Source organism: Botryllus schlosseri, chromosome 2 (assembly GCF_051294905.1).
Source record: "Botryllus schlosseri isolate E-star chromosome 2, Bs_hap1, whole genome shotgun sequence".
NCBI lineage: Eukaryota > Metazoa > Chordata > Ascidiacea > Stolidobranchia > Styelidae > Botryllus > Botryllus schlosseri.
Window position 1 is genome coordinate 29,941,698 of NC_137237.1, and position 10,120 is coordinate 29,951,817.

Genomic DNA, 10,120 nt, shown 5'->3' on the forward strand with positions numbered 1-10,120 from the left:
CTGGATATAACTTCCTACACTGCCCTTCAAAAACTAACGCAGGTGGAGTTGGTCTATATGTTAAAGAAAATCTATCGTGTCAAGAAGTACATGAGCTAAACTGCTATACAGATGGCGTCGAAAGTATTTTTGTCAGAATTGCAACACGGAATCAAAAGCCCATTATCATCGGAGTAATATATAAACATCCCGGAACTAAACAAGAAACCTTCATGGAAGAATTCTCTAAAACCTTGGACAGCTTAACCGACTCTAATAACCAATTCCTTATAATGGGAGATTTCAATATTGACCTCCTACAGAACACAAGTTTCACCACAAAATATTCTGATATGCTTGAGTCGTACGGGGTGGTCCAGATGGCTACCAAACCAACCAGAGTGACTGACCATTCCAGTACTCTCCTGGACCACATGTATACCAACATAAGTAAATATAGACTTGCTCCATTTGTCATTGAGCACTGTATGACTGACCATTATCCTATTATGTGTCATGTCAATCAAATTTTACCTGTTACTACTAGTATTTTTGAATGCAGAATCCCGCTGAATCCTCAGGGGATTGACGACTTCATTGAAAACATTGGAGACGCTTTCAAGGATTATCAACTTGAGCCACTCACTAGCGAAAACTTTGACTCCCAATTTGACAAGTTTATTCTTGACATAAGTCAAGCCATTGACAAAGAATTTCCTATCCGCAAAGTCAATCGGAACGCCCGACGCCTAAAATCTAAGCCCTGGATCAGTCGAGAAATTCTGGCAGCCATCAAAACAAGAGATTGGATACATAAAAGATATTATATTAACGGAACTGAAGATGAGAAAAAGATCTTCAAACGATATGCCAACAAGGTAACAAAAATGAAAGAAAAGGCCAAAAGAGCATTCTACATGAACCGGTTCGAGCAGAGTTCCAAGGATCAAAAGCAAACCTGGAGAACCATTCGTGAAATTGTGAACGCTTCCAATAACAAAAACGAAGCACAATTGCAGAACATTGAAATAGCATGTGGCAATACGGTCATCAAAGATCCTGATGTTGTAGCAGAAAAGTTCAACCATCACTTTTGCCAGATTGGTTCAGAGCTAGCATCTTCTATACCTCAAAGCCCGCATGATATCCTATCATTCATGAAGCCTCGCTCCATGAATTCCATCTTTATGGAGCCGACCGACGTAGGAGAGGTAGCAACGATATTATCTGGAATGAAGGACACAAAAGCAGTAGGACCTGACTCAATACCAATCTACTTCATAAAACTAGTATTTAATATTATAGGAGATACAATTTGTACGTTGTTCAATGGCTCCATGAACTTGGGTATTTTTCCTAGTGCTCTAAAAACTGCCAGGGTTATTCCAGTTCATAAAAAAGGCTGCAAAAATTCAATGTCTAATTACCGTCCCATTTCAATTCTGTCAAACCTTTCCACTCTATATGAGAAATTGCTAGATTAAAGGCTCAAGAAATTTTTTGAATTGCAATCGGTATTCACTCCATCCCAATTTGGCTTTAGATCGGGTCATAACAATAACCATGCCACCCTATCAATTGTGACAAATTACTACAAAATTATTAAAGATAAAAGAGTTGGCTGTAGTATCTTTATTGATCTTCGGAAAGCTTTTGATACTGTGAACCACGAGATACTGCTACGAAAACTAGAGCATTATGGAATTAGAGGGATTGCCAAGTCGCTGCTCACGAACTACCTTGCAAACCGTAAGCAGTTTGTGAAACTGGGTCTGGCAAAATCGGTAGAAATGGATGTAAAGTGTGGAGTGCCTCAGGGCTCAGTTTTAGGACCGACCCTATTTTTGATCTACATCAATGACATTATCAACTGTTCCTCCTTTTATACTACACTGTTTGCCGATGATACCCATCTTTTTCTTTCATCCGATACTATAAGCAACCTACAAAGTTCTGTGCAGAGTGAACTTACAAAAGTCTCTCAATGGCTTGCTGCTAACAAACTAAGTTTAAATACCGATAAAACTGTGATGATGCTCTTTAATACTGCTTCTGATAACCTTACTGTGAATCTAGATAATAACTGTATCTCACTGTGTGACTCAGCAAAATATCTTGGAATCATCATTGACTCTAAATTGTCATGGAAACCGCATATTGCTCATACCATAACACAGCTTTCTAGATGTGTAGGTGTAATGACAAAACTCAAGCACATAGTTCCTAGATCTGTGCTTAGGACAATTTCCTTTTCGCTTTTTTACTCGTATCTACAGTATGGCATAATTGTATGGGGGAATGCTTGTACTTCACATTGTTCTAAAATTCGTACCCTGCAAAACCGAGCCATGCGTTTGATGGCTGGCTTGCCCCAACGAACAAGATTATCCCAGTACTACCGCAAATACAAAATTCTAAAATTTGACGATATTTTTACATTTGAAGTAGCTAAATTTATGCATCAATATTTTTCAAATGAATTGCCTCCTGTGTTTAATGATTTCTTCGCCCTTGCTCAAACTGTTCACTCACATAATACCAGATTTTCTTCCAAGGTAACATCTATTTTCATCGACCCACAAGTAACCTCACAAAGAAATCGATCGACTATGCCGGTCCTGTCATATGGAATGCTATACCCTCATCAATACGGGACCTCCCATACCACTCCTTCAAAAAGGAATTATTCAGTCACCTCATCTCCCGTTACCAATGATCCGCTTGTCTCACACCAATTTTTTTAGTTTCTTCAGTATTTTATTTTTATGCTGAGCTGAATTGATTGATCCCAACCAATGCATCCAAATTTATGACACGATATCTGTATTTGTTAATGCAGGGTGTGATCAGACTAGTTGACCCTACCCAGAGTCATATCGGTCACACCCTGTCCTATACCGTTAAGTTCATTTATTGTTGTTTCATGTGCCAATGATGTTTTCTTTACGGTTGGACAAATCAATAAATATCTCTCTCTCTCATTAGCTCATCAACGTAGCTCTGATCACAGCCATCTCTTGAGCATATGAAGTTGCAATCCTTGGAGATTCCGCGTAGAGTAGCGATCCAATCGGCGTATGACTGTCCCGGCTGCATTTTGCAATTGTAAAATTCGTACCTGGCAGCTTGCACATGAATGTAGTCTTTGATGTGTGTAGACAACTTCTCAGTCAACGCGTCGAAGGATTGTGCACTGACATCAGCAGCACCAAACAAATTACGTAGGAGCGAGTACGTTTCAGGTCCGACCCATGAGAGTAGACACGCTCTTTTCTTCTCCATGTTTGATATGCCGTAAATTGCAAGGTGATGGTTGCATCGTTGCAGATATTGGTCCCATTTCTCCTTTGATTTTACGAACGAATCAAACTTGGGAGCGGTAGCTTCAGATGTTGATGCACAGGGATTCAATCTCTGCGTTAATTGCGCCATTTCTTCTTTGTGCTGAGCATTTTGTTGCTTCATGTCTTCTTTGTGCTGCTTCTCAAGAATTTTTAAAATACCCGATTCCATGATATATATTCGTCGCAGACAAACTTTGAATCCGACTTCTGACACCAATTGTTATGTTCTTGATCTTGTTTGAACAATAACTCAATACGACGAGGTTGCAATATGAAATCAGTATATATTAACAGCAGAATAACTTTAGGCAGCGACACGACCCAGAGTGCAGTTAAATGAAAAGACCACGAGACAACAGAACACAGGATATAAATACAAGCACGACACACGAGGAAATAATGATTGGCTGTAATTACTAATCCTATAGAAAGAAAGAGTTGTACGACACTAAAACGTAAATGCACGAACATAACAGAAACCACTTTGCATGCTCCGTCCACGGCTCATCATTGTAGTCCCAGTTTTGTAATCCTCCATTGCAATAAAAGCATTTCGTTCTGTCCGAATCCCCGAGATAGTACAGACCAGCTTTAGCCAACTGTTCCGCTGTTGCTAGGATCCTTTTCCTAGGCCATTTATCATTAAATGAAGATATTCTTTGTTGTAACGATATCATATGCAAATTCATCGGGTAAAGACAAGGGAATCTTTCCATCAACTGGAGTTGTTCTTCCGGTGATGGATCCGAAGGTTCTCCCATATTGGCAGTTAGCCTTTCAATTTTTATTCTGAGTTCGTTATCCGCCTGGTTTCTCTCGAAGTCTGTCAAAGGTATATTTTCCGCATACTCATTGTTTGCCATTTTACATTTTGTAAAATGTCTCTGATGTTGTTCAAAGACATTATCAGTAGGCGCCCATTTTCTCAATACTCCTGAACACGAAAAACATTGTGTTCTATCAAGATTCCCTAGGTAGAAAAATCCCTGTTTTGCCAACTCCCCTACCAAGTATGGAGTAGGATAAGAAGGCCATTTGTCGAAAGTTTGCCTTCTCCCGAGTTCACTTCTCAGATTTGCAGTTCGTAATAGAGTCTCATGTTCTTGATCACAGATGTTTGCAAATACGATTTGCGGCAATGGACACTCTTCCTCTTTAATAGTTGTTCTTTGTACGTTCCGATGGGTTAGTTGTCTACTTGTAGTGAGATTAAGGTGGCACCTGATTTGTTCAAAAAGGAGCCTCCTGGAGCAATTTGAAATGGGTAAGTTGTAACCATGTTGTCCCGAAATCAAGTCACAAGTAGATTTATGCCACTTATCTTCAAAAACATCATCTCCAATGTCCCATTTTTCCACAGATATGCCACAGCAGCAACATCTTACTCTGTCTTGAAATCCTGTCCAATAGAAACCAGCAGCGGCTAGATAACTCGATATCACAGGAGTTTCTTTGGGAAAATGTTTGAACGTTGCAAGTCTGTAATGTTCAACCCAATGATTTCCAGGTGGGATATAACTGCAGTTATGTCCAGGAGGATCACGATCTCTTTTCATCAGAATGCCCATAGTTTCAAATTGGTCGCTTCTCGGTGTAATTGCTTTTGATAGAACAGGCATTCAATAATACAGACCAGGAAGTTTAAATACAATCATACCAATCTAATATTCTAATATTATTTGATAAGCAATATGTTCTTAAATGAAAACAAAGATCATTAAAATTTCATGCAACAAAAACATAATGTTATCAATATTTTCAATAGATCACATTTCAATTTTATACAATCTTAAATTCCTCCCATGTATACCAAATTCTACAAGTTTCACAATTAGCATTGGTTATATACATTCCATAGATTTTGTGTTAAGTTATTGTTTGATCGTTTATACCTAATAATAATTAATGAAGATTTCAGCCAAGAATATAGGAATTTTCCAGATATTGATTCATCGACTGGGTCTTCTTATCTACTTTCTTCGAGTATATATATATATATGCGTCCATAACAGAGGTATCAGAATCCAATAACATATAACCTTTTATTCCTAGATTGGTTTGGCTGTGCCAAATCCACTTGCAATTTGCGTCTGTAACATAAGCAAGGCTATTTGCACATATCAACAACCTTGTATAGCCCATTATTACTCCTCGTATTACTTCATATATTACTCTCCTCATACATAGGGGGGGGTATTCTTCGGACAACTCCCATCAAGGTTTCCGTAATTATTAATCCATGAATTTTCATCGGGTCGTATTGTCTGTTTATTCCATACTATGAGTCGTCGTCGTTGTAATGAATTTTTCACAATGGCAGAATCTTGGGAGTCGTCAGAGTCCATATTGCTAGATGTTTCGTCCTCCGACGTCTCATCATGGGATGTTTCATCACCGCGTGGAAGTTGCCTTTTGTACCAATTATGTTCTTGTTCGAAAAAGGTTTTTAACATCTCCATCAGTGATGTTAAACATCCTGTATTTTTTTGTACATCAACTTTATCTAATTGACTCATCAATTTACAAAAAATAGCAGTATTATGATCCTGTACTTCAGATAGATACATTTTATCCCTGTGAATATAACAATAATGTGCAATAACAATAAAAGATCTTAATTCAAGATTTCAATGCATCAAATCCCGGTATTAGATATTATATAACACACATGTGAGTCATAACACATTCAGCGTGTGCAACATGTAATATTTGATCTTCTTGTAAGAATTGCTCATGTCTCTTCAATATATACATTTATTAAATCATTTAAGTCACTGGCATGTATAATTTCTGTATGTACCAACATCGACATTTAGTTTCATGCAGGCACTTTCAAAGTCATAAATTGACAATCAGCTTCTTTTAACGATATTTCCTGCGTCTTTGCCAATGCGTAGATCTGAACTTCCGGAAAGATTATCCACATTATGAGATCTCTTTCAGAATCTCCCTTTTTTAGAAATTCCCTCATTTCAGGATTTACTCTTTTCAAAATTGTTACCCAATTTATGCAGATTTCTGCACAAGCCATTTGTATAGGTTTTTCAGGGTAAATGCTTCCTGTATAAATTTCTTCCCACTCATTTTCCACCAGATGTTTCCCAGGCCAATTATTGTTGAATGTAGTTACACCGTACTTTTGTTTCCAATATCGTAATCGTGGATTTAATTCATCGTACATTATATCACGTAAGTGATCCGTTAATGTATATGTCATTAACAGAAACTTCAGCGACTTTAATCCTTTATCTATAAGTGTTTCTTTCTGGGGTATCCATGTCGAATGTTGTATCTCCGGATCATCACAACGCAATCCCAAACACATTTTGATACTTTTAGTAATATTTTTACCGTATTCTAATATATTAAACATATCTTATTAGTTGAAAAGAACAATACTGAATCAAAACCTCGAGATTCCATATTTTCTTCAAATTACATCAGTTCAATAGTGACTAGCCAAACAATAACGGCAAATGTACCTGTTAAATGTATAGTTACACAATGGGATAGATTTTTCATCTTATCATAATATAATCTTGATTGTTTACGCACAAAGGGTCTTTTGGTAGATGTTTCATTTGTTATGTTCTTGATCTTGTTTGAACAATAACTCAATGCGACGAGGTTGCAATACAGAATCAGTATATTATCAACAGAATAACTTTAAGGCAGCGACACGATCCAGAGTGCAGTTAAATGAAAAGACGTAGAGAACAGAACACAAAGGGTATAAATACAAGCACGACACACGAGGAAATAATGATTGGAGGTAATTACTAGTCCTATAGAAATTAGGAGTGAAACAACACTGAACGTAAATGCACGAACATAACAGTCCTCCCCTGTAAGTTAGAGGGTTGCCCACATTTACGTAGCTCTATAGAAATCGGTGGGTTTCCTATTCCTAAGAGGATAACGTCTACCCGACGTACGGGCAGGACTAGCTGCAGGATCTTGTGCCCTGTTCCTAACCAATGGTTGCTCAGCTTGTGACTGTTGCGGCTGAGCAACTTCCTGTGTAGCTTTATCATGACCAGTGGAAATCAAGCGTGGTTGGAGTTGGTTCTTGTGCCTTCTCCAATACCCATGATCTGTTTTTATAATGTACACAACACGCCCCAGTATTTCCGTCACCACGCCAGCAACCCACTTTGGTCCGCTTCGGTAACTGCGGGCGTAAACCGTGGAACCAATCTCGAAATGAGTGACTGATTGTCCAGGCGTAACGGATTTCGATTTGTCGAAGGGCGAGCACAGACTCAACAAATTGCGCGGCTGTCGACCATGTAAAATCTCGGCAGGCGTTTTCCAGTCTATGCCCGGGTGCGGTGCACATCGGTACGTAGCGAGAACTGTTTGGAGCGCGAAGCTGAGATCTTTTCCCCCGTCGCAATTTTTTATAATTCCAGCTTTTAAAGACTGGACGAATCGCTCCGCTTCCCCGTTCGAGGCAGGGTGAAAAGACGGTGATACGATATGGCTGATTGCCAAATTAGAGCAAAACGTATCGAATTCATTCGATGTGAATTGCGGCCCGCCATCCGTGACAATTGTTATGGGCAAGCCTTCGATAGAGAAGACTTCCCTCAAAGCGTTGACCACACACAAGGTTGTGGTAGAACCGACATTCATTACTTTAACGAAAGGATATTTCGAATGCGCATCGACGATGACAAGAAACATTTTATTGTTTATTGGACCTGCTAAATCCAAGTGAATTCGTTCAAAGCTTTCAGAAGTTTTTGGCCATTCGCGATACTGACGATCAGGCGCTTTCATTACCTTACGGCAAGCGTCGCAACTCTTCAAGAGATTTTCAATGTCGCGATTAATGGAAGGCCATGCGATGTAACGTCGAGCCATCTGCTTCATTTTCGCGATACCCCAATGTCCTTCGTGCAACAATGATAAGACTCGCGAGCGAAGTGACTGCGGAATTACTACGCGCTGAAAACCATCAATATTGAGCATGACTATGTCTTCGTGCAGAGAAAGCGAATGTTTGCGAGTCGAAAACCAAGAAAAATCATCAATGTGCACCTTTGGATTCCAATTACCATGAGTGACTGATAATTTTACTAGTTTCATGGTTTTGTCCTTCAGCGTCGCGTCGCGAATTTCATTGCGAGTTAACGGTAAGCAATCGAATGCCATATTAATAGCGTGAACGATCTCCGCGTTTTCACGAATTTCCAGTTCGTCAAACTCAGGGTCTGGACCCTTTGGTAGGCGAGATAAACCGTCGGCGTTTCCGTGCTGATTAGTCGGTTTATAGCGAATATCGTATTGGTAAGCCATGAGCGTTAGTGCCCATCGCTGTAAGCGTTGCGCTGTAATCACGGGAATTTTCTTGTCCGGCGAGAAAATAGCTAAAAGCGGTTTGTGGTCCGTTACCAGCGTAAATTTTCTACCATACAAGAATTGACGAAATTTAGTGACTCCGTAAATGATTGACAGAGCTTCCTTCTCGATTTGAGAGTAGGATTTTTGCGAATCTGAAAGCGTTTTCGATGCGTGCGCGATCGGTCTCTCTTCGCCATTGTGCTCGATTGAGAGGACAGCGCCGATTCCGAATTGAGAAGCATCCGTTGACAAAATGAGCTGCTTGTTTACATCATAATGAGCTAACTGCGTAGCGTCGATTACGTCGTTTTTGAGAATGCGAAATGCTGCGTCACAGTCCGTATTCCAAATGAATTTTGCGTCTTTTTGAACAAGGCGATACAACGAAGCGGCTTTATTCGTAAAATTAGGAATAAACGCGCGATAATAATTGACTTTGCCCAGGAATGCCTGTAGCTGGCGAACATCCTGAGGTTTAGGCAACTGTTTGATTGCTTCAACGGATTTGTTAGACGGGCGTTTGCCGTTCTTGTCGATTATATGACCAAGGTACTCGATACTACTTTTGAAAAATTCACATTTAGCGAAGTTGACGGTGAAACCGTATTCGGTGAGGCGCTCAAAGAGTAGCGATAAGTTGCGAAAATGATCGCGTTCATCAATGCCAGTAACGATTATGTCATCGATAAAACTAGCAACACCGGGTAAGCCGGCGATCATGGCATCAATACAGCGTTGAAAATTTGCGGGACTAGATGCGACTCCGAAACACATGCGTCGATAACGGAATAGACCGAATTGCGTATTGATGACACACAAATTCTTCGCATCATCATCTAATTCTAGCTGAAAATAAGCATCGGCAAGATCAATTTTCGTGAAAATACAACCACCCTGTAACTTGAGAAGAATTTCATCCAAGGAGGGCAGGGGATGTTGATCTATCTGAATTTGTTGATTCAATGCTTTGAAGTCACCACAAATGCGTACTGATCCATTAGACTTGGTGACGGCAACAATTGGTGCTGCCCAATCACTGTAATTGATTGGTTCGAGAATACCTTGATTGACTAATCTATTCAATTCGGTTTGAACAGCGATTTGCCTTGCAAACGGCAAAGATCGTGGCTTGTTAAATACGGGCTTGGCATTAGGTTTCAAGTGAATAGTCACCTTTGTCTTGGTGCATCGTCCTAATACATTAGACAAAACAGAGGGAAATTTGGACTGAAAAGATACCAATTTGTCGTTCGAATCAGAAATGTCAATAGTATTACATTGCGATTTGACCATCTGCGAGGAAATTGCATCCAAAGCAGACGTTCCCTTAGCGGTCATGGAGAAAGCATCGCTCCAATCAAGACCAAAAATGTTTTGCCCACGGTGTTCGTCGAGAACCACCAATTTTAAGCCAACTCGAACTTCGGAACCCACCTGCACGCTTACAGTGC

General features: G+C 39.7%; 1 protein-coding gene across 1 annotated transcript; it reads right to left on the minus strand.

Moving 5' to 3' along the window:
* Positions 1-3,745: 3,745 nt before the first annotated feature.
* LOC145459835 (baculoviral IAP repeat-containing protein 3-like) lies at positions 3,746-4,968 on the minus strand. The gene has a single exon (XM_080338359.1). The coding sequence runs from the start codon at positions 4,940-4,942 to the stop codon at positions 3,746-3,748; it is 1,197 nt and encodes a 398-aa protein (XP_080194485.1). The 5' UTR covers positions 4,943-4,968.
* Between the last annotated feature and the right edge of the window lie 5,152 nt (positions 4,969-10,120).

Excerpts from the sequence above, each read along its gene's own strand:
- LOC145459835 (XM_080338359.1), bottom strand. The coding sequence starts at position 4,942 with ATGCCTGTTCTATCAAAAGCAATTACACCGAGAAGCGACCAATTTGAA.